A 27,104-nucleotide genomic window follows, 5' to 3' on the forward strand; every position below is an offset into this window, starting at 1 on the left:
GTTTTCTGTATGGATGTAAATTGGTGTCTTGGTCTTCTGTGTGAAAGTTTGCTAGTTCCCAGTGTAGCCAAGAAAGAGAATTCAAAAAGTCAGTTTCTAATTTTCTGTACAAATTAATTTTCCAATATTTGATATTTTGTTTGTGTTAGATGTTACTTATGAGTATAATATTTGGAAATCAGAAGTAAAATTTTGTTGAGGGGAGGAAAAAAATTGTTCACAGGTAACATCAACAATTCCTTGATGACACTGCGATCATGTCTCGAAATTCTGAGAGAAAATCAAATGCAAGGCACCAATAAAATGGTTCCATATCGTGACTCACGGATAACGCACCTCTTTAAGAATTATTTTGATGGTGAAGGACAAGTTGCTGTAATAGTGTGTGTTAATCCACGTGCAGACGACTACGATGAGACTGTGGTGAGTGACAAATTTGGGATCTGCTAAAGCTTTTGTTTTAGAGTTATGACTAGGGAAGTGAGCTAGAGCTATGATAGAGATTTTTTAAGGAAATAAAATTCAGCTTGTCAATAAGGTCATTCATGGTAGTACCATTTTCTGTGAGAGTGTAATTCACTGTCAGTATTCATCAGCTTTTAAAAATTAAGTTTTTGGTAATACCTTGTGACTCATTTGATTTAGTTTGGGTGAAAGCAAAGATCTTTTTAAGAAAAGATTGTAGTATATTTTAAGTGTAGAAAGGCACATAGTCACAGCTTGGTGATGAGTTTATAAGTGAATTTTATACGTGTTTGCAAGGTACGTTTACACAGGTCATAAAAATTGTGTAGCACTGACAGTGTTGTTTGTTAGTATTGTCAGTCACTATTGCATGGCAATGTTATTAGCAAAATATTTCTCAGCCAGGACTGTTTCCATGTTGCAAAGTGGGACAGAAGTGAAATAGTGGAAGTGAGTGTGGCTCTCTTGCATTTGCGTTCATCAAGGAAAGGAGTTACCAACTGGGCTATCTGCATGTTCTTACTTAAGCAAACTGTTTCTGAAACTTGTAACCTAAGATTGGCTGTATTTCCAGGATGCTGAAAACAAAATATTCTTTAAAAATAATTGGTTACTGTAGTGGTAAGACCGATAGCAATATGAGAGATGATATAAAAGTTCAAACCAGATTGCCTGCCTCCTTTCAGTTTTTGGCAGTGCTGAATCATAAACGTTCATTTCTCTTTGATATGCAAATGCCTCTTGGCACGAGGCATTTGCAACACTTTGGTGGAAGGACTTGAATTCGTTAGTCTGAAGTAATAGTCGGATGTTTGTTATAATTTTTATGTGCACCAGTGCAGTGAGAGCTATTAATTTCAACAATGTTATAAAGGTACAAGAGTTATTGGATATAAAATGTAATGCAAACACCATTTAAAAAGTTTGCAAATTGCTGCCTATGAAACACATAAGGCTTAAAAAAAAATTGATGTCTTGAACACATGTACACTAAAATTCTCACTCTTGCAGACATTGTAAGTTGATAGCAAAAATATCATTTTTCATTTTTTGGTGTTTATAATTGTTTTTCTGTTCCACACTACATATACGTATCACATTTACAAAATGCATGGTACTCTCTTTTGCCCACTTTCACATTCATGTAATCAACAAATAATGCCTGTACATATGTACACCAACTTTTGAACTGAAGTGAAATGTTGCATGTGGCATGATACTGCAATGTTGTCAGTCTGAGATACACGAAGCAAGGCTGAGACTGCAAGGGTAGTATATGCAGGTAAAGGAGGTAGATGTGGCCCAGCCATAGGAAAGATTCTCCACCTTTGCCTTGGCAACTGAAATGTTGCATGGTCATACTGCAGTATTGCCATGTGTTTATGGCGACACTATTGTGGCTACATTTCTGTGAAATGGCCCAAGGTGCATTTAACCTTACTGAAAGTTAAAAATCATTTAAACCATCAAAATTTTGGAATGTGATCTAAGGAAATTGCTAGATTTTCTTTTTTAAGAGGATTAACTCGTGTAATTTGGTATGGTTCAAAGATCAAATGTGTACACACTTTCTTGTGTGGTAAACAGGAACCTAAAAAGTCAAATGGTTTCTTGTTAAACTGCTAATCCTCTCATACTTTTACATTTGAAGTAAGAAGGGTCAGGACAATTTATGTGGTTTCTAGTTATGTAGTTTACTATTTTGTCACTGGATGTGTATATAGATTATCAAATGTAAATTAACATGCTATTAGAGCATTTGTCTGTTCCTGTCATCGTCAAACTAAAGTACTGTCTGGATGGGTGACCATCAGGTCTGCCGAGTGCTGTTGGCAAGCAGGATGCACTCAGCCCTTGTGAGGTTAACTGAGGAGCTACTTGATTGAGAAGTAACGGCACCAGTCTCATAAACTGACATATGGCCAGGAGAGTGGTGTGCTGACCACATGCCCCTCCATAGCCACATCCAGTGACGCCTGTGGGCTGAGGATGACACGGCTTCTGATCAGTACCGTTCGACCTTCCAAGTAAATGATAACTAGGAATAAGTGTTTCGCTTTCTGTGCAACCATTCACGTCACATTTCCTGAGGCCTACTGCATACTCATTACAATGTAACTCAAATGAAATGAGCAAAGATCTGGACAAGCAGTCCGACTTTGTCCCTTTCCTGCTTCTCTCGTCTTTACTTTATTATAATCTAGCCATATTACAGTTTCAAGCCTCCCTCACAGGGTATCGTAGATTTACAGGAATCTCCAGACCAGTTAGGCTTCATTCTATCCTAAATCATGTCAGTACATAAACTGCTACATTAATCCTCAGACCTAATAATCTTATAGCCCTATTTCCCTTTGAAGAAAGGAGTCACTGCTTCAAGTTTTGATATTGTTTCAGTGGGAAAATTAATACACTAGTTCATTAAGAGTATCTGTGCCATTGTCTTCACTGCAGTGTTTCAAGCTATTTTCCAGTTCAGGTTGACGAGTTGTCTACTGCCTGTAAAACTACAGGGTTGGCCAAATGAGTACAAAGAAGGACAGCAGTAGAAAGGAAATACTGTACTAACTTGACTATGCAAGTGACCACCAATCTCTTGACACTTCTGGGTCCTCGTCAGCAAGTTACTGAACTCGGATTGGAGCTGGAATTGCTGCAGTTTCGTCAGAATTGTTCTGCTGCAGTTCTTTTACACTGTGATGGTTTTTGCAATATACCTTTGATTTGGGGACTCCCTGTAATCGCACACTGACATATCAGGAAACCTGGGTGGCCAGCTGGGGTCATGACCAGGCTGACATTTGGTAACAACTGTGTAAAGGTGCTCTAAGGTTTGGCCGTCTGTAGGGGCAGTTATTGCATCCTGTTGGGATGTGGTTGTATGCATACATTTGCATCCAATCATATCCACTCGACTGGGCCACTTTTATTTGCCCCCCTTCTGTATTAGTACTTCAGAAAGCTGTCATTGGATTACTGCACATAAGAGATATATCTCCCCTCCCCTTTATTTCCCTTCTACTGTCTTTTTATCATTAACAGTGATTATGCGAATGATGTTTGTAATACTCAGCTCTACTTTTATATATAATAAAGATTAATATAGCAATTTCACATATAACTGTTGGGTTGTCGATAATCCCACAAAGTGAGATGTAGCGACCTGATTTCGGCTTCAGCCTCTCAGCGCATTAAGTAATACTTGTGATGTACTCCAGTCACCCAAACAGCTGACAGGTGAGAAACGCCTTTGACGTAATCAGAGAGCCCCAATAGATGGCAAAACTATTGAACTTACTAATAAACTCGCTCTCTTTCTGTGACACACCTGCTCGTATACAGTCAACCAAGTAAAACAAACTTTTGCTTCTTGGTCACAACTGATTTCTTAAATGATGAACAAGAGGGATGCTGCTCAGACATTCTCAAATCTGAGGTCTGACTGCAATGAATACAGAAAGCTGTGACACAGTGTAAAGCAATACATCCGTGGTGCCAAAATCGCACTCATTCTGTTGTCCGCAGTGGCAGGAGCTCTGTAGTTCTGGGGTAGAATCTCTTTACCTTCTCTCTGAAGTAAGCATAATTGGGCAAAGAATTTATGTAATGATGCAGGATAAAAATGTGTTTCTTAGCTTGTTGTTGTCATTTTTCTTAAATTGATTGCTTTTATGATAAGAATTTTGTTTTGTTTAGCAAGTTATGAAATTTGCTGAGATGACACAAGAAGTCCAGGTAACGAGACCAGAAGCACCCAAGATTGAGATTGGTTTACTGCCAGGACGAAGAAAAGCAAATCAGGTAATGAGCTTATTCAGTTGTTTGAAGTAGTGGTACTAATTGTGGAAACTGGACATAGATTGGTTATTGAGGCAGATGCGGCAAATGTCAGAGGTGTGATGTTTGCAACATCTGTTTGATGGTATGCGAATTTGTTTTTGTTAAAACTGTACATGTAAATGACTATTTCAGATGTTTCAAGAGTGGGGATTAACATGTTTCCTGTTTTATAGATTTTCAAGCAGGCTGTACAGCACCTTGAGCAGAATGAAAAGAAGGAAGATGTACAAAATGATTTTGATATAGGTCTTGTGTATAGGTAAGTCTTTAATTCCTTGTCTAATAATTTGGTAGTTCATATGTGGCAGTGGAATCTGAGTTTGAATGTAATTTATTCTATGTACTTATGTAATTTATATTTCGAATCTGTTCACTTGATTTTTTGATACACTGCCTTCAATTTACTTTCCCTGTTCTTCGGATTTTATTATTTCTCCATGTTGCATTCTCTGATAATTAACTCTTGCTGTGTTGAAAACCCAGACCCATTGTTCCTCTGATGCTGTTTTTTTGCAGTCCTGCATATGAATTAAATTCGTTTTATGTCTGCGCTTCCAAACATTTGTTAAATTTACAGAAATTTTTTAAAACCAGTTTTGTAGGTACTGTCATTTCAAATTCTTTTGTGTCTAATGTGTACTAGCTTCTATTGTGCAAACAGATAATGTTCTGGCAAATACAAATAGTTAAACAGATTCAGCTGAACTGGCAAGGTCTTGCAGGCATGGTGTTGCCAGTTGTTTCCCAGTTAAAGATGGACATTGTCTTATTGATACCTCAGGGATAAAAGGATTGTTTTTGTAAATTTTTCTGTAAATGAGCTTTTTCATTTATCCAGCAAGGAAGAGAAATGAAGTGATATCACACGGAAAGGCAACATCTTACCCACAGAGATTTGGTGTGTGTTGCAAAGAAATGTAATAGAAACTAGAACTTAACATTTGACTGTTTCTCATTGTGTGTCTGGGTGCCTTGCATCAATCCTCTGTGGTAAATAGTTGCTTTTTCCTTATTGTATGTATCTTTCCATTCAGGAAATTCCATTATTCTTACACTGAATTGTTAGTGAATGAATAAGAGATAGAGAGGAAACACTGCAAATTTATTTGCAAATTAATTGTCTTCAATCTTGTGTGTACAAACACTGCATTTTTCACAGAAAACTCTTGTTTGAAAATGTCCTTTGCTGAGACAATCATTACAAGAGCTAAAACTTCTTGTTATAGATCTGTTCTTTGTCCCCCTACAAATTGATCTACTGTTATTCTTCAGTGGTTGCTCTTGTTTATGAATCTCTTAAGCTTCGTAATGACATAGTTTTCTTTGGCCATGCAGTTGCAAGTGGCAATTCTTTCAAAATTGGCTATGTTAAATTTTCCCCCTCATCATGTAAAAACATGTTAAAACTGTCTATGGACAGCCCAAATGTCAACTTCAAATTGCACAAATTGATGGAGGAACACATCCTTAATGATAACAGTTAACTAATAAATATACGTAACACATTGTTCATAATGCTTTCAGGCAAGGATTTGAAACATTAGATTGGGGCATTGGCATGGTTTTTTGTATCGATTACTCAGATGTTCTCCTGCTAGAAAAGACGATTTTAGTACAATTAATTGGGCATGATTTCCTTTGAAATTTTTTTACCACCCATGGATAAGAAAATGTCTTTGTGACCATGTACTAGAAATTTTGCATGCATATGTTGTGGTACATAAGTTGTGTTAGTAAAGTAATTGTTACATTAAGGCAAAGGTTTTTAAAACCAGAATCGTTGAATAATTTAACCATAGTTGACTTCAAACCCCAAGAACCAACTTCTAGAAGAAAATGTTGACCTTGGTTTTGTGGTGAAAAGCAGATTAAATAGAGATATATTCTTATAAAAATATTGACTTCATTTAGGTATGTAAAGTCAGTGCTAAATAAAATGGTATCAGTTATATAATTTGAAAATCGCCAGCAGGTTTCAGCATTGTAAGAACTCGTGTTTAATACCAACAAATTTAGTGGAAGAGAAAAAAAATTGTATAAGTAAGATGAAATGCCTTCAAAGTAGCTCAGCACATTTAAATATTGTGAAAATTGTAGACTATGACAACGTTCACACAGATTTTGTCCTTGAAACTCTTTGTAGAGTCCTGGCAGTAAACCAATCTCAATCTTGGGTGCTTCTGGTCTCGTTACCTGGACTTCTTGTGTCATCTCAGCAAATTTCATAACTTGCTAAACAAAACAAAATTCTTATCATAAAAGCAATCAATTTAAGAAAAATGACAACAACAAGAAGAATTTGTTAATTTTTTATAAGGAAATTAGGAAATTAAATTATTTCTTTTCCTTTATTTAAAAGTGAAATGTGTGAAGGTTTGGCCACATATCCAGAAGCTTCTATTAAGCCATGGCCAAGTAACTGGAAAGAGGTTTTAGCATTACAAAAAATCATTTGTGATTATATAAATAGGTGGATATACAACAAAAGTTGTTGATAAAGATTTGTGTTGTGCAAGCATTTCAGTGGCACTAAAAAAAAATTAAAAAATAACAGAAAATGCTAATCAAAAGGAAGACTAAAATTGATGACCTTGATGGAAATTAAGCTAGAAAGAAAAGAAAATATCTGCAATGCTGCATAGATGGCCGTACAAATCTGTGTACAGAGCAACTTGCTGACCAGGCAAAGAAACATCATGATACGACTTTGTTAATAAATAAACAGATAGTATGGTGAAAGCTGCAAAAGAGAAAAGAACTGACCTGCAGAAATTATAAGAAACAAATAATTTCAAAATCACAAATTAGCTTTAATACACTGTTTTATGTACCTACTTCTGCCCTCAAACAAGTTTTGTAATATTTTTCTTTTTGTTTAAATGTTAATTTTGTCTGTCATATCCTTCTGATTCATCATTTATTCTACACCCCACTGGTGTAAATGAGTATGCAACTGGTTAAACAATGTTGTTCCTGACCACTGCGTTGGATACAAGTGGTCGGATTATAGCTTGTTTTGCGTGGCCTCCACATTCACCCAATCTGATGTGTGATTTTTGACCTTATGGGATTCATACAGAGTGTGAGTGAGTGATTGTGTGTGTGTTTGCTTATCAATTATTGCAATAATTTACATCATATGACTACAGCTAACATTTAATCTTATGCTTAAGAATAGTGTCATATGTATTATAGATGATAACTTGTTACATTGGAATAATTTATTTGTAAATTAATTGTCTTCAACCTTGTGTGTACAAACACTGCATTTTTCACAGAAAACTCTTGTTTGAAAATGTCCTTTGCAGACACAATCATTACAAGAGCTAAAACTTTTTGTTATAGATCTGTTCTTTGTCCCCCTACAAATTGATCTACTGTTATTCTTCAGTGGTTGCTCTTGTTTAGGAATCTCTTAAGCTTCGTAATGACATAGATACCTGCTAACGCCAGCTGGTAAACTTCGTATCCCAGATCTGTTATTCGGTTTCACAAGTTGAAAAGAAAGGTTCTTTAGGAAACTAGATCTTGATGTTTCCTATTCTTTACCTTTGCTTGAAGTAGCACTTCCACAATGATACACCCATGTTCAACAATGCATACCATATAGCCATTGTCCATCTTCTTGTCATTTGTGTTACTGAATATGTATTGCACATTAGGTCAACAGTATCAACCCACATCAGTCATTATAATCTAGTGTAATGTCGGGTATCAGTGACACATACACCAAGACAAAAAAAGTGCCACGAAGGAATTACCCATATTGGAGGGAATTCAATAGTGTCCTTGTGCAGACAAATAAATGATTCCAGTATCAGAAAAAACTTGATTTGTTGAAGAGTGAGCTTCACAATTTGAAGTCAGTAAGGCATTGGTCACCTCTAGCCACTGTGCAAGCAGTTACTCAGATTGGCATTGATTGATAGTTGCTGGGTTTTCTCTTGAAGGATATTTTGTCAAAGTGGAATGTTAGATCTTAAATCCCAAGTTGTTTGGAGGCCCCTGCCCATAATGCTCCGAATACCCTTGGTTGAGGAGAGATCCGATGTCCTTGCTGGCCAAGGCGCGATTTGTCAGGTCCAAAAACAAGCAATAGAAACTCTAGCTGAGTGAGTGCCAGTGGGTGTTATCTTGGTGAAATGTGAGTCCTGGATAGTAGTTTTCCATGAAGGGAAACAAAGCAGGACTTCGCATATCATTATACTGCTCTGCTGTAATGATGCTGCAGAAGACAACTAAAGGGGTCCTGCTGTGAACTGAAATATGTATGGCAGGCAACAGACAGGTTAGTTTCCCTGCACTGTGCTGGGCATCCCAAGCCACATCTTCACTGGTAATCTGGGCTCACTGAAGACAATTCTACTCCAGCCAATGAGATTCCAGACCAAATGTGCCTGACACCACTGCAATCGAGCTTGTTGTACAGAAGTCGGTAGTAGTCAGCACAGTCGGTGCCGTGAGCTCAGCCCCCTTTCTGTGAGCCACCTATTAATGGTCCTTAGGATCAGTGAAGCACCAGTTGAAAATTGGAACGGTGATGATGACGAACCTGGAGCTCTGAGTGCCTCTCCGATGATTGCTCAGGCTCCATATTCTGTCATCTCTGTAGGTTGACAGCTTTCTTCTTGACACTTTGTTCGGCCATGGTTCATGTATTCACCTGTGTGCGGGTCATACTTACTGTCCAACTGAGTATGGGGAATGAAATTAGCGAAGACTTAGAGCTCTGTAACTGAGATGTCCCCTGTTTATTATCCTTCCCAACTGAGCAGTGAAATTGTGTTGTAGCGTCACATATCCACTCATCAGCCGCCACAGTTTACTGTTTTGCATATCTGTCGATACTTGTATGAATATAAGTTTGAGAAATATTTGCATAAATTCTTCATGGTGCCACTTTTTTAAAGTGTGTTTTGATGAGGTAAGATACCAACAACATTGATGTTTCTACTCTAGTGTAAAATGAACAGGAAGAAAATGAATACTGGTGTGCAGGAGTTTGATAGTCAACTCGCAAAACTAGAAAGAAATATTTGTATTTATACTGCTGTGAAACTCGGTACTTCTCGAAAATGTAGTACACAGAAAAAATTTAACTGTAATGTTGGCGAGACACAAATATGGTTAAATCAGTACCTTGAAAACCATGTAAAAAGTCATTTAAATGACATGCAAAACTTGCCAGAATAAATGAGTGTTCTTTTTGGGAAAGATTTCTTGTGAGTTTTCGTCTTTTGACGATAGGCTAGTGATTTGTATGATTAGTTATCTCTGCTTGAAAGTACTTTACACTTAAGACACAGGACCCAAGCAAAGAAAGTGAAAATAATTGTCATGTTGATAATGACGTTCTTAGAGACAAAGGTGAAACTTGAATTGAGGGTGTAAAAGGCTGTGTCCTTCTCAAAAGAACCATTGCTTCATTTGCTGTGGGTGGTGTAAGGAAACCATGGAAAACCTTAATCTTCATTGCCAAATGGCATTTCAGACCACCATCACCACCTCCTCCTCCTCCTCCTCCTCCTCCTCCTCCTCCTCCTCGCTAAAAACAGTAAATAATATTATATGTGCTGTGGTTAGAGTACCTTGGCATTCAATGTTTTAAAATAACTTGCATTTTAGTTTAAAGACACTAATAACAAGTTACGCTATTATTTTTTTTTAAACTTGTTCCATTTAGAAGTACATTACAATTATTTACATTTATTAAGTGTCAAATTGTATAACATCTTTGTGTCTAAAATATTTTCAGTTTGGGTCCACCATTCCCATCAATGGAAATGAATAGTGCTGATGCTGAAAACATTCTTAGAGAATTAATTTTACATCTAGAGCTTCGTATGAAGAAAAGATGTGAACTCCTTGCTGACCTTCCTAAGAGACGTGAGTTGCTTCATTTTCTATTACAGTCATTGTTGTTATTACTGCTTTAGCCTTCTTTTGCTTATGAGTAGTATGACCTGAAATATGAGGTGCATTGAAGTTAAAACAGCTACGTTTCTTCTCAGTACTGGAAGCATACAAATATGCTGTTTTTTTAGAATACACATGCACTCTTGTTTTAAAATATGGGTGCGCTAGTGAATGTGACAGATATGGCAGCATTGTATGACAGACAACTCTAGTGGCAGCAGTGGTAGTAAAAGCTGTTGTTGGTACTTAAAATAGCTTTTTTTTTTTATTACAAGAGCAGTTTTCTCTATCTGTGTGGCAGAATATCTTCTGACAATAACAGACAACAATCTCAGCCTCGCACCAGATGGCCTGACACGTTTGAGTGAGCTGACAAAGTTGTTTTGGAGGGTAGGTGAATGAGTGCGGAACACATTGTCTCCAAAGTTGGCATTCTACATCTACATGACTACTCTGCAATTCACATTTAAGTGCTTGGCAGAGGGTTCATCGAACCACAATCATACTATCTCTACTATTCCACTCCCTAACAGCGCGCGGGAAAAACGAACACCTAAACCTTTCTGTTAGAGCTCTGATTCCTCTTATTTTATTTTGATGATCATTCCTACCTATGTAGGTTGGGTTCAACAAAATATTTTCGCATTCGGAAGAGAAAGTTGGTGACTGAAATTTCGTATAAAGATCTCTCCACGACGAAAAACGTCTTTGCTGTAATGACTTCCATCCCAATTCGCGTATATCTGCCACACTCTCTCTCCCCTATTACGTGATAATACAAAACGACCTGCCCTTTTTTGCACCCTTTCGATGTCCTCCGTCAATCCCACCTGGTATGGATCCCACACTGCGCAGCGATTTTCTGACAGAGGACGAATGAGTGTAGTGTAAGCTGTCTCTTTAGTGGACTTGTATCTTCTAAGTGTCCTGCCAATGAAACACAACCTTTGGCTTGCCTTCCCCACAATATTATCTATGTGGTCTTTCCAACAGAAGTGTTCGTAATTTTAACACCCAGGTACTTAGTTGAATTGACAGCCTTGAGAATTGTACTATTTATCGAGTAATTGAATTCTAACGGATTTCTTTTGGAACTCGTGTGGATCACCTCACACTTTTCGTTATTTAGCGTCAACTGCCACCTGCCACACCATACAGCAATCTTTTCTAAATCGCTTTGCAACTGATAATGGTCTTCAGATGACCTTACTAGATGGTAAATTACAGCATCATCTGCGAACAACCTAAGAAAACTGCTCAGATTGTCACCCAGGTCATTTATGTAGATCAGGAACAGCAGTGGTCCCAGGACGCTTCCCTGGGGAACACCTGATATCACTTCAGTTTTACTTGATGATTTGCCGTCTATTACTACGAACTGCGACCTTCCTGACAGGAAATCACGAATCCAGTCGCACAACTGAGCCTCATAGGCTCGCAGCTTGATTAGAAGTCGCTTGTGAGGAACGGTGTCAAAAGCTTTCCGGAAATCTAGAAGTACGGAATCAACTTGAGATCCCCTGTCGATAGCAGCATTTCCATGGTATGTTTGAAAACAGTGCTGCATGAATACCTATAAATGTGAAAAGTATCTTCAAAGTGAATGTTGACGGATAACTGCAAGGATGTTATTGTCACATTTTGCTAGACACTCCTGATGCGTGATAGTAGCATGAGTAGGAATTTATTTTCATTGATTATGACAATGGATGAGACATACATGGGTGCCATTTTTTAATCATGAAACGAAGTGCCAGTAAACCCTGTGTGTGTGTGTGTGTGTGTGTGTGTGTGTGTGTGTGTGTGTGTGTGTGTGTGTGTGTGTGTGTGTGTGTGTGTGTACGCGTACGCGTGCGCCAACTACTTTGTAGTGATTTCCTATGCTCCCTACTCGTGTGACTTGCTCCTAGCAACTTTCAAATGATACCCACTCTGTGGTCACACATTCACTAGCTATGTCGCTATTGTATTAGATTTCCCATGTTGAAACTGGACTCTTATAATGTTTGCAGCTGCCACAGAATTGTGGTGTCAAATCTGCATGGAGATAATGACAGGTAAATTCAATTTTGAGTGAAGATTGTAATGGGTTATTGTGACAAATTAAACATTAATTCTTTCTCTCTGTTCAAACATGTCGTCACATTGTTTAATTTTGCAGAAGGAAGGTTTCGGTGTAATCTTCTGGAAATGGAGAAAGAAAACTGCTCACTTAAGCAAGAAGTGTCCACTTACAAGGCTACACTTGACCAGGAGAGGAAGAAGGTATTACATTTCAGTAGTTCTTATAGTAATAGGTTCTTATATTTGCCAATAAAGTATTGTTATAGAAATTTAAGAACTAGGAGTTAGTGTTTTTCAATCTTTGTTTTCCTCCTCGCACCTTTTCTGGTACTGCTATTTGTGAAATACAGGGCGTCTGAGTTAAAAATATACTATAATAATATAGTGATCTGTGATGGTCATCATAGTGACTATAGTCACTCACAGTCATTGATAAACAAGTCAATAAGGCTAGGAGAGTGTTCCTGCTAGAAAAATCAAATAAGCAGATGTTATAATCTCACTTCAGCAGTGAATTGACATCATTTAGTTCCAGTAAAATTTTGAGCTAAGTTTAAATAGACTGTAAATTGTGTTCTAGAGAAGCATGGGCCTAGTAAGTAAATAAAGGACAGGAACACCAACTGTGGTTAACAAAGAAATTTGGAAAATACTAAAGCAAAGGCTGTTGCACTCTTGGTTCGAAAGAACGTACAGATAGTGGCAGGTGAAGATTAGTAGAGATTCATGCATGTGTTACAGGATATATATGCAAAGCATAAAACTACCACCACCATACCTTAGCAAAAGACCTCGCTGAGAACGCGAGAAAACTCTGGTCCTATGTAAAATCGCTATTAGTGTCTAAGGCTTCCATCCAGTCACTTGACCCTTCTGGTGTGGCAGTAGAAGATAGGAAAAAGTAGGCCAGATTTTCAAATCTCATATTTAAGAAATTGTTCACACAGGAGAATCGTCCAGCATAATGTTTGACCAATGCGAGCTCTTCTAGGAATGAAATAGTAATAGGCATCCAAGGCGTAGAGAAACAACTAAGAGATGAAAACAAGAAAGTCTCCAGGTCTGGATGGGATCCCTATTTGGTTTTACAAAGAGTACTGTGTGGCATTGGCGCCTTACCTACCTTGCATTTATCGTCACACTCACCCAGTGCGTGAAGTCCCAAGAAACTAGAAAAAAAGTACAAGGGGTTCCTGCATATAAGAAGTGTAAAAGAATAGACCTTCCAAATTATGGAACAATATTCCTGATATTGGCTTGCTATACATTCTTGAACATATCCTAAGTTCGAATATAATAAATTTCCCTGGGACCGAAAAGTTTGTCCACTAGGAAGCATCACTCACATGAAAAACTGAGCTTGCCCTTCTTGCACACGATATACTGCGAACTAAGGATTGGGGGTAATGGGATTCCATACTTTCTATATTTCCAGAAAGCATTTGATGGGGTGCCCCACTGCAGATTATAAATGAAGGTTGGAGCATGTGGAACAGATTTCTGGATAAGTGAGAGGCTCGAGAACTTCTTATGTAATAGACCCCAGTACATTGTCCACGACGGCAGATGTTCGTCAGAGAACAGCATTGTCAGGAGTGTCTCAGGGGAGTATGATGGGGAGCACACTTATTTTCTGCATACATAAATGATGTGGCATACAGGATGGGTGCCAATCTGTGGTTGTTCACTGATGATGATATGATGTACATTGATTGACTGTAGAAGGATACAATATCGCTTAGACAAAATTTACAGTTGGTTTAATGAAAGGAAGCTAGCTCTAAATGTAGACCCCCAGGGGGCTCACAGTCCTTTCATCAGTATATGTGTGGCGAGCATGGGGCCCCGAGCTATTGCAGCCTTCCTTTTTTTCTGGGCTGCATTTCCTTTCCTTTTCTCTTCCCCTTCCCCTTCTTTCCTGTCCTTGCTCCTTCCCCTCGCCCTCTCCTCCCCCTCTCTTGGTGTCCTTGTTTATTGGCCCTGCTATCCTCCTGGTTATGTTAGCTTTGCGATTTGGTTTTGTTGAGTAATTACCTCATTGTTTTGGAATTCTCTGGCCCCTCTCTGGCGTTTGACCTCCATTACTAAATTTCTATTCCCTAGTGTGAGCCATTTGGGGAAGAGCACACTACCTAGTGTCTCCGACGTGTGCCGCCTTAGTTCCTTCCATGTTTTCCTTTGTGTCGTTGTCTGATGCTAGGGTACACAGCCAGCACAGTAGCCAGCCCATGTGGGGGGGGGGACACTCTCAACTTTTGGTTGAGCCTCCTGAAACCACAGGGATCACACTTCTGATACCTGAGCTGTGGTCACCTCGTGTAAGCCTAGGAGTGGTTGCTTGCCTTCTTGGAGCATGGGAACTCTAAGGAATGGCTGCCATGCCAAATGGCCCTTGCTGTGGCTGGGTGGCACCCATGGGGAGAACCCCTGATCAGAGTGGGTAGCATCAGGGCGGACACTATGCAAATGAAATGTATACGGGTCCAGAACTCTGGCCATTCTTCTACGGTGGTCTCTTTGAATGGAAATGATTCTTTTAGTGCTGCTTCTTCTGCCCCTTCGGCCTTCCCTTCCATGGCTACCCCCTGGGAGGAGGGTCAGACTTGTCGGCTAGGGGCAAAACCTTTCCCCTCACTTTGGTTTGCACCAGGACTGATGGGGGATACTTTCACTAATACCAAACCTTTATTTTTTGTGGCACACAATGAAGACAAGTTTGGCAAAGTGGACTCTCTGAGCAAGATGTGGTAGGGTTCGTTGTTGATCAAAACTGCTTCAGCTGCCCAGTCTCCGCCCTTCGTGCCTGTGACCATCTTGGCACAATTCATGTGTCCATTACCCTCCATCAGTCTTTGAATATGGTTCAAGGTGTAATTTTTCACAAGGATCTCTTCATTCAAACTGATGAGGAACTTAGGACAGTCTACGACGGCAGGGTCAAGATAATGGTTTATCAATGTGACGTGAAGCCGTACATCCCACCACCTAGGAGATGTTTTAGGTGCTTGTGTTTTGGACACGTCTTTGTCAATTCCATGATGGGAGTTCCTTGTGTTCCCCCTCTTGTGTGTGTTAATTGTCATGGCAATCATTCTGTACGTTCACCGGATTGCCCGGCTTATAAGAAGGAAAAGAAGATACAGGAGTATAAGTCCCTCGATCGTCTAACCTACACTGAGGCTTGTAAGAAGTATTTACGTCTTCATCCTGTGTCAGTGACGTGTAGCTATGCTTTAGTTACATCATCAGCCCTTCCTCTCCCTTCCTTAACCCAGTCCTGAACCCCTCTCCTCCACCACGAGAATCATGGTCTGTGGGTCCCCAGGGTTGCCCATTCTCTTTCTGTTCCAGATCTTGCTGCAGCTGGCTCCTTTTTGCAGCACAGCCTTCCTCAATCTCAAACAGAAAAGAAGAAGAAACATAATTCCCAGGACAAGGAGTCTCTTGTGTCACCAGGGGTCCCTCCTGGCCCCTTCGCAGCCGCCCCCCCTCTCCCCCGGTCAATTTTTTTCTTTAAAATCGCAAATGGTCCACTTCTGTTGCCCTACTATGGTCCACCCCGATCTGTAGCTCTACGTCAATGCACGACGATTACCTGCGGTCCCACACTTTCATTTCCTGGGTCTTCTTTTCAACAACAACCATGCTGCTTGTTCTGTTGACTTTCTTTTGATCCCTGGCGATGTTGGTATCCCAGGTAATCAACTTGCTGATAGTTTGGCTGGGGGAGCAGTCAGTTACCCCCCCCCCCCCCCCTTCCCTGTAACTCTTCCTGCGGCAGATATATGGCTTCATATCAAATCCCACTTTGCACAGTCATGGGACAACTCTTGGGCGGGTACCTCCCTGTCTAATAAACTTTGTGCAATTAAGGTGATACCTGTGTCGTGGCGTTCTTCCTTCCGCCTCTCCCGAAAGGACTCGACCTCCCTGTGTCGTCTCCACATCGGCCAAACCATACTGACACATGGTTTTTTGTGTAAGGAACCACCCCCACTTTGTGGTTGTGGAGCCTTCCAATCAGTAGCCCACATTTTGGTGGAATGCCCACTTCTTTTGGCTCTGCGTACTAAGTACAGGCTATCCCCACACCTTTAATATTGGCAGACAATTTCCCGGATGGTTCTCAGTTTCCTGCGTGAAAGTGGTTTTTGTTTTCAGTTCTAAGGTTTTCAATCTCCCTCTGGAGTAGGGGCAGGGCGGTGAGGGTGGGTGTGTGTCCCACTGTAAGCTGTGATTGGAGATCCCAGACTCCCCTCCCTGGGCAAGATCCTCTTTCCTCTCCCTTTTACTCTGTTTTTATCGCTTTATAGATTTTGGTAGTCTCCTTTTAAAATGTGCACTTTTACATTCTAGCAGTTGAATGCTTTTGAATAGCAGGTGGTCTTGACTGTAGTGCATCAGAGGTGGGATATTTCCTGCCTCTAGCATAGCTTTGGGGTTGCCCACTTGCTGTCTTCCCTCCTTTTGTTTTCACCATTGGCAACACGACTGCACTTTTATGTTTTTTAGCCTTTTACCTTTTATTGTTATGACTCTTGTGAGATGTAAATCCATCCAAATGGACTGCCTTTGAAACAAGGAACTGATGATTTTGCTGTTCAGTCCCTTAAACCCCAATCAACCAACCAACCATCTATATGTAGAAAAATGCAAGTTAATTGAGATGAGTAGGAGAAAAGGGCCCCTTTATGTTAAAATAGTGTTACTAGTGTCCTGCGTGACAGTCGCATCGTTCATGTGTCTGGGCATAATGTTACTAAGGGATATGAAATGGAACAACCATGTGAGGATTGTGATAGGGAAGACAGTTGATTGACTTCAGTTTATTGAGAGAATTTAGGAAGATGTGGTTCACCTGGAAAGGAGACAAAGTATAGGATGCTAATGTGACCTGTTCTTGAGCATTACTAGTGTGTTGGGATCTGCACCAGGTCTGGTTAAGGGGAAATAGCAAAGCAGTTCTGAGGCAGGCTGCTAGATTTCTTACTGATAGGTTCAAGCAGCAAGCGAGTATTATGGAGGTGCTTGGGAACTCGAATGGGTATCGGTGGAGTGAAAGTGGTGATCCTTTCGAGCAGCACTGTTGAGAAAATTTAGAGAACAGACATTTGAAGCTGACTGCAGAAAGATTTTACTGCAGCCAGCATACATTTCTTGTAAGGGCTATCAAGACAATATGAGAAATTAAGGCTCATAGTGAGGCATATAGACAGTTGTCTTTCCTCACTCTGTTTGCGAGTGGAACAGTAAATGGGATGCCTAGTAGTGGTACAGGATTCCTTCCACCACACACACTAAAAGGTGGCTTCTGGGGTATGTATGTAGAATAGATAATAAAAATCTAACAACTTGACAAGTAATTGAGGTATATATTGCCAGTATGTTTCTAAAAGTATGATAACCCAAGATTTTTATTGGCACAGCATAATACACCTTTATATGCAACACCATTAGTGGTGTGATGGACATCTGATATGTTTTCCATTTCTCCCCAAGTGTTTTGCAGCATTGCAGATGTAATATTTGTGATGCCTCATGAATTTGACAGTTCAGGTCTGGTAGATCATGTCACAAGGAAGTTGGGGCACAGCATACAGCTTCAACACGTTGGCTTAACTGCAGGCTCCACGAAGAAGAATCAGCCTATAACCCTGTCCATTAACAGTCCACACCACACATTAATTTTTGGAGAGCCACATTTGCTTTCTGTCACAATGTGGGGGTGGTGGTTCAGTTCTCCATAAGCGGCAATTGTGCTTATTTACTGTGCCACAAATGAGGAATGTAGCCTCGTCTGAGAAAAATTTGAAATCAGGGAATGCCTCATTTCCATCCATTTTCACCAGAATTGTCTCTGTGGATGCCTTCTATCATGATATGTCCTCAGGATGGATTTTGTAATGAAATGGCAGTTTATGCACAAATACATGCAACCTTTTATGGACACTGTGTACTTTCGAAAAAGGTAACTGTAACTGCCTACTTGCTTGCCAGATTGATTTATATCTAGTAGGGTGTACCAAGCTGCCAGAGATGGCAGTCGTGTGCGTGAGGTTTACTTGCTTGAGTGAATGAATGTACATGTATTAATTTTTCTGAGGAAGGCTGTGGCCAAAATATGACTGTAAATGTGTCTTTTCGTTGCGCCTTATGCAACTCAATGTTTCATCTTTAAGCCACGTAGCAATCTTTTCTTTTCGTTGTATTGTTCATCCCAGAGTTTCACATTTAGGGTATTGAGATTTCATTGTCCTTAAGGCTGTTGACCCAATATTACATATTGCTCAGAGCATTTTGCCCATTACCCTTTTTTTTTTCCCCTACCACAAAAAACTCGGTGCATCTTGCCCAGATGTAATGACATACTTCAGGTGCACATTTCCATTTTCCATAATGATTGAAAGTGATAATTTACTGTAAACTGAGATTAGACAAGAGAGATCATAGAATATGTTAAAATTTGCTCTTTGGGTTTGTGAATAGTTGACATGGAGGTGCTGTCTGTCCTTAAACATTCTGAAAAATTTGTACTTTCATAACAGGTGACATTAAAATGTTGTTGTACTATAAATAAGAGCTGAAAGTAACCAGTCACTAAATTTCTAATTTACAATGCATTTAAGAGGCTTTGCTCAATCAATTTGCGCTTCGCTGCTAATTTCTGCTAGTTTGTTTTATCAATTACTGTATATTCTTTTGTCTTATTTCTTAGTTTCTCATTGTAACATTGAAAATGAGAATGTACTTCTATGTTTCAGTTACCTTATATTTATTGACAGCACACACATTTTTTTTTTTTTTTTTTTTTACAAAAAAAAACAAACTTGTTAAATCTTTTCAATACCATTTACAGAAAAAACTTTTCAACCATATGCTTTAAAGTTTTTAAAAGAAAGGATTCTCTTAAATGACGTTATTCCCCTGTAAGTCAACACACCACTATACTAGGGAGCAGTGGTTGAGAGGGGTGGGTCAGTTCTCCATTTCAAAGTGTCAGTGAGAAGCCTTTGGTCTAGTCTGGCTTGGTCCACAATTTATTATTGCCACAATGTCATTTCTGTCAACAGGTGACATCCACATAGCATTGTAAGAAGCAACAGCTACCAAATGAACACATAGTTGACAGGTCTTGTGACGATATTACACTTTGTTCATGCTGCTGGTGCTGCAGCTTGTCCAGAATTTGCTTATGTTTGCACTGCATGGAAGTGTTTGTGAAGAGGACAGTGATTTTCTTTGGGTCGTACTGATATTTTTGTTTGCTGGTTAAGATGTCAGAGTTCAAAGAGACATCAATTTCTTTGCAACATTAAAGACGGTGCCATAAGAAATGAAACCTTCAGCACCACAGATTGCAACTGCAAAGGCATGTGGTTTTTCCCTACAAACTGTACAGAGAATATCTGCAGAAGCACAAGCAATGGAAACCTGTGGTCAGGATATGTTTGTCTCCAAGAAAAGAGATGAGTGGAAGAATTGCCATTGATTTGGACAGTGTCTAGAAATTCATTTTTCATTGCACTGTATTAGAATTTTATGACAGTGGCTAGTATCGTACAAGACAACAGCTAGCAGTGGAAGACGCATTCTTATGAAGAGATAAGTGTAGCAGCTGGAGCTACTTTTCTGTGAAAAATGCACAAGTAAGTTGTCACCCTTTTTACCGCGGAGACCTAGGTCGTACAAAATTGTGCCAGAAAGCCCGTGTAAGGATTTTAAAGGTGTGGCAAGTTGAAAGTATAGACTTGCAAAGGAAAGAGACCTATTGTCTGTTATGTGGAATCTGAATATGGCTTTATCAAAAGTGCAAAGCTAGTATTTATGTCTTGCAAATTCTGTCATAATTAAGAAATAGTGACGTTTTTAAACAGTAGGTTTTAGACCTACTTCATGATTTGGAAAGGGATTTTGTGATTGTCTTGAATAAAACCAGTTACTGGCTAGGAGGGGATAGTATTCAGATTTCAGACCACTATACAAAAGCAGAGATGTTGAAGGAATTCTGATACTGCGAGCACCTTTATAATCAATATGAAATTGCCAGCTTAGCAGCAGAAATTGGCCACAATGTTGAGTGCCAGCTCACTACTGTCAGTAGAAGCCCCTAGAAGATGTATAGGCCCTAGTGAAAGGAAGGGTCGCATCCAGAAACTGCACATTCAGAATGAAAGTACACATTTACTCGAGGAAGCAAGTGATGTCATTTGAGAAGACCACATAAAGTGCATATGCCACACTGAAAATGAGCAAGAAAATTACTTTCTGAAGGAAGGAATCTGAGAAAAGTGTGTTAAAACCTTATCATTGCTTCAAATGACTCCTCAGATTGTGTCTTCTGAATGGGACAACGAAACAGCACTCTGTTGCGTTAAATGTATGTTGTTCCTTCTCTCCCCCAAAGCTGTGAGCACTGTTCCCTCTCTCTGCTCCCTTTTGCTGTAGTTTACCCTACCCTCTCTGCCTCCCAAAAGATTATCAATAAGTGGCAGAAGAGCTACCATACAGAAACCAGTTTTCTGCTTCATACAAATGTCTAAGCTAATGTGCACTGTAAAGGAATGCTTAAATGTTCTGTTAATAAAAACCAAAATTGCTTTTCTATTTAACAGGTGAGCACTAGTACTGTCTGGTTGTAACATGTTTTTCAAACATGTGAGAATGAAGTGGAGAGGCTACTGTTTTGCCAAAATATTTTCAAAGCTTTTTTATGTATGTATTCAGTCATAATAAATTGTGTAAAATAAGTCATGGTCTCCTTCTGATTCTGAAATAGTTATTGGAATTTGCTAGGTGCCATGTTTGGACACCGTATCACAGAACTTGTCTGATGGTGTAGTTTATTGTGTTTGGCTCAACACGCATGGACTGAAGGCTTCAGAATTCTGACTTGTGGCGACTTTGTGGTGAGGATTTGATTGGGGTGAAGTGCACAGAAAAGGTAGAGGGGGTGCCTTCTACACTTACCCTTCCAGTTGCCAGTCTTTCTGCTCCCTACCATAGTGGGAAATCAGTTGCTTGGGGTCTGTGTTTGAAAATCAAACACACTGCCTTCAGCATAATAGCAGACGTTTGTGGAAAGTTGTTTTTCTGCTAAATTGTGAAGGGATCTATATACCTTCAGAATATTAACATGGCTGAGAACAGCAGTTCCAGATATACATAGGACTCTTTGCCGTGTCAGCAGTAGTAGAAGTAATGGTTCAAAGACTGAAACAAAATCTTTGGGAACAGACTTTGCATGGTTCAGTGGCTATAAGAGATGCTGCCAATTGTTTCAGCATTTCCTTCATCTCTATTGAGTGTTTTCTCTTAACATTTTCTCAGAAGCTTGGTAGTTTCGTAACAACTTAATTTTTCCGTGATAATGAAGCCATCTTCAAACTCTTCATTTTCATGCGTCACGTTTGCCAATACTTTATCATATCAAATTGTGTGAAAGACATTTGAGGTAGAATTTTAATGCAGTGCATCAGTTACATTGTATATTGCACAAGTATCAGTACAAAAACCATCAACTACAACACTTAATCCTTTCCTCAACCTTTTTTAGTGAAAGGCATTGTGAATGTGGTGTAATTAATATTGTAATGACAGGTAACAGTAGGAAAAATATTTCCCACCTTTCGAACACAGAAGGCGGTTGGACACACAGGGTTATTTGTAAGTATCACCAGGTTTCAGAATATTGCACAAAAACAACCATAGAGTAAAAACACACACCTGTGAATAGAGCATTCTCAAAGTTAGCCCATGTTACAGGCAGTAAATATGGCAAACATCAACATGTGTGCACAAATCCTTGTATTGTCCAGGAAGTTATGACAGTAGCTCGTATTCCAAATCTGTTCATTGGATTTGCCTATCTGCAGGCACGAACTAACTCCATCTGACAGTATGGAGTGAAGTGGAGCAGTGTTAACAATGAAATAGCACATCTATAAGCACAAGTTGATATTACAAGAATTCTGCTAACCTTGAGCAGGCTGCTTCTTGCTAACAGGGCATAGATACATAGCAATAACATGCAACAAATTCCCACTGGTAGCGTGATGATCTATCATAGAAAACATACATCCCAATGCTAGTGAAAGAGTTTAAGCTTCAAAAATGTGAAAAACAACTTAGTCTGCTGTGTTTGCTATTTGCTTTCAGCTATCAGTTGCAGCTTCAGACAAGTGGCATAATGTGATTCATGACACAGCCTGTTGTCTAAGTAAGGTCAGAATTTGGTTGAGCTGATGAAGCCAATGAACATGATTCCATAAAAGATATGTTTCATGTGCTGTGTAATGTAAATTCTTCTCTCCATTGCATGTGAACTCAGTGATGTTACTGATATTTCACCCATCCTGTACTATAATTGGTTGATGGATGCAAACCAAGCAGGTGCCATTTTACTGGATTAATTTGTTTGAAAGAGCATGTTTTCATCTGATGGCAGTTCTAGGGCATTAATTTTATACTAAGCAAAGAAACAATCCATTTAAGGTTACACATTAACCTCGCCATGAGAACATTTTCAACATTGAATAAGTTTGTTACCAATGTGAGTAAACTAAGGCTTTCATATGTTAAACATTTTCCATGAGAATTAGAGAAATATCAAATGTCATGAGATTTCACAAAAACCATTGTTATGAAAATCAGTGGTGTCTTGTTGTTTACAAAAAATTCCATGTCCTTAGAAGTAACAAGGCTACACCTTTTACCACTCTGAGACCAAAACCTCCTACAGTCTTAGTGCCAGAAAATGGTGAATTCATTGTACTCAGGAGGACTGTTTACATCACCTTCTATCCATTAGTAGTCTGCTAGTTTTTGTGGATGAATGTGTTACAGAAGGAACTATGTCTCAAAGTTTGCACCACTCCAAATAGGTTTATGTATTTTGATCAGCCCATAGACTTGCTCCATGCTGTCATAAACGACCAGTGTGACCAATAACTATGCACTTCAGGTGGCTATTCAAGCTGCCGATGTAAAGTGCAGGCACTGAATAGTAGATTGGCATATAAATGAGATGTTAATTCTTGTGCAGTTCTCTAAATTATTTTATAGTACAAAACGTGCATGCTCAGCCCATCCCTCCACTCTGCTGCGAGTATTTAAGCTTTACTTTTTCAAGTGTAGAAATAGCAGTGGATTTAAATTGCTGTTCTTTCATATTGTTCATTTGAGGAAATGTTTTTCAGATGTCTGTGTTAGAAACAAAATTAACGACTATGGAGTCTCACATGGCAACCATGCAGAAGAATCTGGATGAAAAGGAACTGACAATTAACATGTTAAAACAAGAGGTAAGCATTTATTCTAATTACTTTGAAGCATGTTTCCTCTGTTTCTGTATTATTCTTGCTGGAAATTTTCCAGTGACTTAAATTAGGTAAAACAAATGGTTTGTGAAAACTGTATCATCATGAATGAATCTTAGTCCATTCATGGACTACAGTGCAGATACATTTGGCATTCTTGGCCTCCCACAAATTTGTTAAACAATGCAAAATGTTCCCCTTAGCTTGGGACTTGGAGATTTTGATGAGTTTTGAAACTGGCAGATAGAATAAGGAAAGGTGATGCAATTGACATTGAGCTGCAAGTTGACATTCTTTTCCTATTTTCAAAAAATGTACAAGTCAGATTTGCCTCTAGTTGATGCAGCTGTAGGAAGCATTGATGCACAGTAAGTTATGAAAACAGTCTTGGAAAATTTAATCCATTTTTATAGTGGCTATATTTTAAAGTTCTGTGTTTACCTCTTCATTTGTTTTAGATGACTGAAGAATGCTATGCTCCATTGGGCAGTTGACCTAATTAACAGATAGCAATGTTCGGGAAAGATTTCCCAGAATGTTTATAGACTGGAGCAATAGCATCCAGAGCTCCTTAAAACTTTGCAATGTTAGGTGTTGACATTTAAGATGGACTTCATTGACAAAATCATGTGAATAGATATTGTTCCGGTCTACAGATGTTTAAAAACCCCTATGGACAGTAGCTACCAATGGTATAAAGTCAATGACTGTGTCTTCAAAATATAATTACTTAAGACACAAGGGCTGGCCCTGGAATGAAAAAAAAAATTGGAAAATTGTTTTGGAGAATTAGACAGTATTGCAAATGCTCTGTATACCACCGGTGTCAATTTTATGTAGGGCACCATTGTTCCCTACTGAAAGCTCTTCTTGAATTTGGCACAAAAAATATTGTTTGTGCTATTTCCAGCAGAATCCGTCTTGAAATTCTACAGAAAAGAGCATCCCAATATGTGCTCTACAGAATTTTCCAAATGCAGTTGAGCATATTACAATGGGCTGATGCATTATTTATGCCTTATGCTGCAAAATATTTGGAGGATCCATAATTTGCTGAAAAGACACAGCAATTACCAGATGTTCAGCCATTAGAGGTATTGTAGTATGTAAAATAAGATGTTCATCTGTACGCTTTTAGTTTTGAAGATGTGCCAGATTCTGTTAGCGCAGAAGCAATAAAATATTCATATGTCAGCTACTAGCTGATTTAAACTTCATTAGTTTGTTTCTAGAGTCATTCTGGTCTGGACGTCTTTAGGAACTGTTAGAATTTTGTGTTGATACATTGCATTTGGGTTATATTGTTGCTGCTGAACTGAAAGTTGAACTATATGGTATATCTCAAAACAGATTGTGGAGACAGTAGAGATCCTCAAATTTGTTCCTGTTTGATTCTCAATTCTATCAGCAGAGAATTGCAGTAATTGGCTGTAGATCATGATAAAGTTAGTTTCCCAATGAAAACATTGCCAGCTTAGGAGAACCTCAAAGAACTTAATATAAAATCACTATAATTTGAAAAATATTACACTAATTTCGAAGTGGACTTCATTGTGGCAGTTTCGAACCTTCAAAATTTTACGTGATTGCTGTTAAAGCAAGTTCATAACGGGCAAGAAAATTCTCCCTACTAGCTCAACTACTTCAGTTGTTGCCGGTTTAATTTGTCTCGTACTATTCAAGAATGGAGTTTTTAATTTGCCTTCACCTCTCTTTGCATTTTCAGATCAAATTGCAGTGCAAAAAATAAAATATTGTGATAATGGAGCCTGTGAGATTGGTTTGAAGTTTCGGATGATCTAACCCTTCAAGAACTTTTTAATTACTTTAGAGATAACCATTCTCTTTTGCGGAAACTTCATATTATACCGATTTTCTGTATGCCAGAAATAAAAGTTTTATAGTGAATGTCTCTTACCTGAGAAATTATTAAAAAGATACCAAAGAAGTTGGAATCCCGCGTCAACCTTTGGTTTTAGTTATGCTACTGTGATGATGATAATGATATTGAGACCAAATGTTAGATACTCTCTCGTGATCAAGTCAAGTCAGTGTCATGCTTGATGTTACTACTGTTGTCTTCTCCTCTACTTGTTGTGTTAAGAAGCTAATGAAATTTTTGTTCAGGTATAATTATTGTAAAGAGGAACGGGTTGCTGCTGTTGTAGCAGCTGTTGTTAACCATTACAGAATTTTATTTGCCTTCTTAGTGTGTGGCTTGAGAATATTGGTTTTTGTGAACGTACGTGTGTGGGTGTGTGTGTGTGGGTGTGTGTGTGGGTGGGTGTGTGGGTTATTTTTAGTTTATTGCCTCCATATCTTTCATGCAGAACAGTTTCTAGTCTTCACCCCATTATTAATATTGTAAAATACTGTATTTACGGGACTGTAAGGATACCATGAATATGTTCTTCCTTCTCCCTCGCGCAAATCTGATTCTTAACATACTCTGAATAAAGAAATTCATAAACCATTTTACTGGTACGAACAATAGAATGGAAAGAATGTATTGTAACTCGCCACATAGAAATAATGAAAAAGAGTACTAGAAATATTTAAGCTTTTGGATGAAGTCATTGTTCACAGGTAGAAAATGCACACATTCAAGCAAACACAGCCATTGCTTCCAGGTGCTAAGGCCCAAATGGTATAAAATGCCTTCAGATTTGCCTTTAAAAAAATTAAAATAAATAAATAGTGCTCTGTATTTCTAAACAGATGCAGTGTTTTCTCAAATTAAATGACACTGATACGCAAGTAGTTTTTGTGAAACACCACAGGAAGTTTCAGAGCTTATGGTGCACTGCATAGTGATGTAAATGCCACCCTTATCGTTGTCATCAGTGGAGCAGAAAAAAAACCCTTATTTAGAGCTGCACTTAAAAATCATAACGGATGTGGCTCATCATGTGGTGGGTAAAGTACAAAGTTGACCCACTTTCCATGGATTTACTGAGAATAGTACTTATTTGTTGTAATTTGTGTGGAATTAAATTTAGTCTGTTGGTTACTTAAAATTACTGTTACCCTGCAGACGCTGACAGCAGTGAGAATTCACAAATATTCAGAGTTGAACAGGGCAGCTGGGGCCACTAACACTTTTACAGGCTGCACTGCAACTCCTGTTAGTTGTACAGCAGGCTTTCCATATCACATGAATTTCATCTAAAGTTTTTCTTTTATATATAGTTTTCCCATTCAATGAAACGACACAGTATCGAATGTGATTTAAATGACTTAAATTTAGCAAAAGACCAATCTGCATAGTCAAGACACTGATTTGGAGCATATCTGGTAGAGGGTAATCAGAGTACTTAAGTAGACATTCTAAACAGAACCATTTCCACCACAAGGGATGAATACAAAGTGGAACTGTAAGTATTGACCACTGCGGAAAATCTTCTCCTGCAGCATCTCCTACATCGATCACTGTTGTTCGACAAACACATTAGCGCATGGCTGTCTAGAATAGAGATAGCCATAATAGGAACTAGACACAGGTGG

At 38.8% G+C, this 27,104-nt stretch overlaps 1 protein-coding gene across 1 annotated transcript in view; it reads left to right on the forward strand.

Moving 5' to 3' along the window:
- LOC126337770 (kinesin-like protein KIF23) overlaps positions 1-27,104 on the forward strand; it is a 138,927-nt gene that overhangs the window by 39,602 nt on the left and 72,221 nt on the right. Inside the window, exons 6-11 of the mRNA XM_050001497.1 lie at positions 224-423; positions 4,162-4,266; positions 4,479-4,564; positions 10,061-10,191; positions 12,383-12,486; positions 23,481-23,585. Coding sequence (XP_049857454.1) covers positions 224-423; positions 4,162-4,266; positions 4,479-4,564; positions 10,061-10,191; positions 12,383-12,486; positions 23,481-23,585 — 731 coding nt within the window. The remainder of the gene's footprint in view (positions 1-223; positions 424-4,161; positions 4,267-4,478; positions 4,565-10,060; positions 10,192-12,382; positions 12,487-23,480; positions 23,586-27,104) is intronic.

This window comes from Schistocerca gregaria, chromosome 1 (assembly GCF_023897955.1).
Source record: "Schistocerca gregaria isolate iqSchGreg1 chromosome 1, iqSchGreg1.2, whole genome shotgun sequence".
Lineage (NCBI taxonomy): Eukaryota > Metazoa > Arthropoda > Insecta > Orthoptera > Acrididae > Schistocerca > Schistocerca gregaria.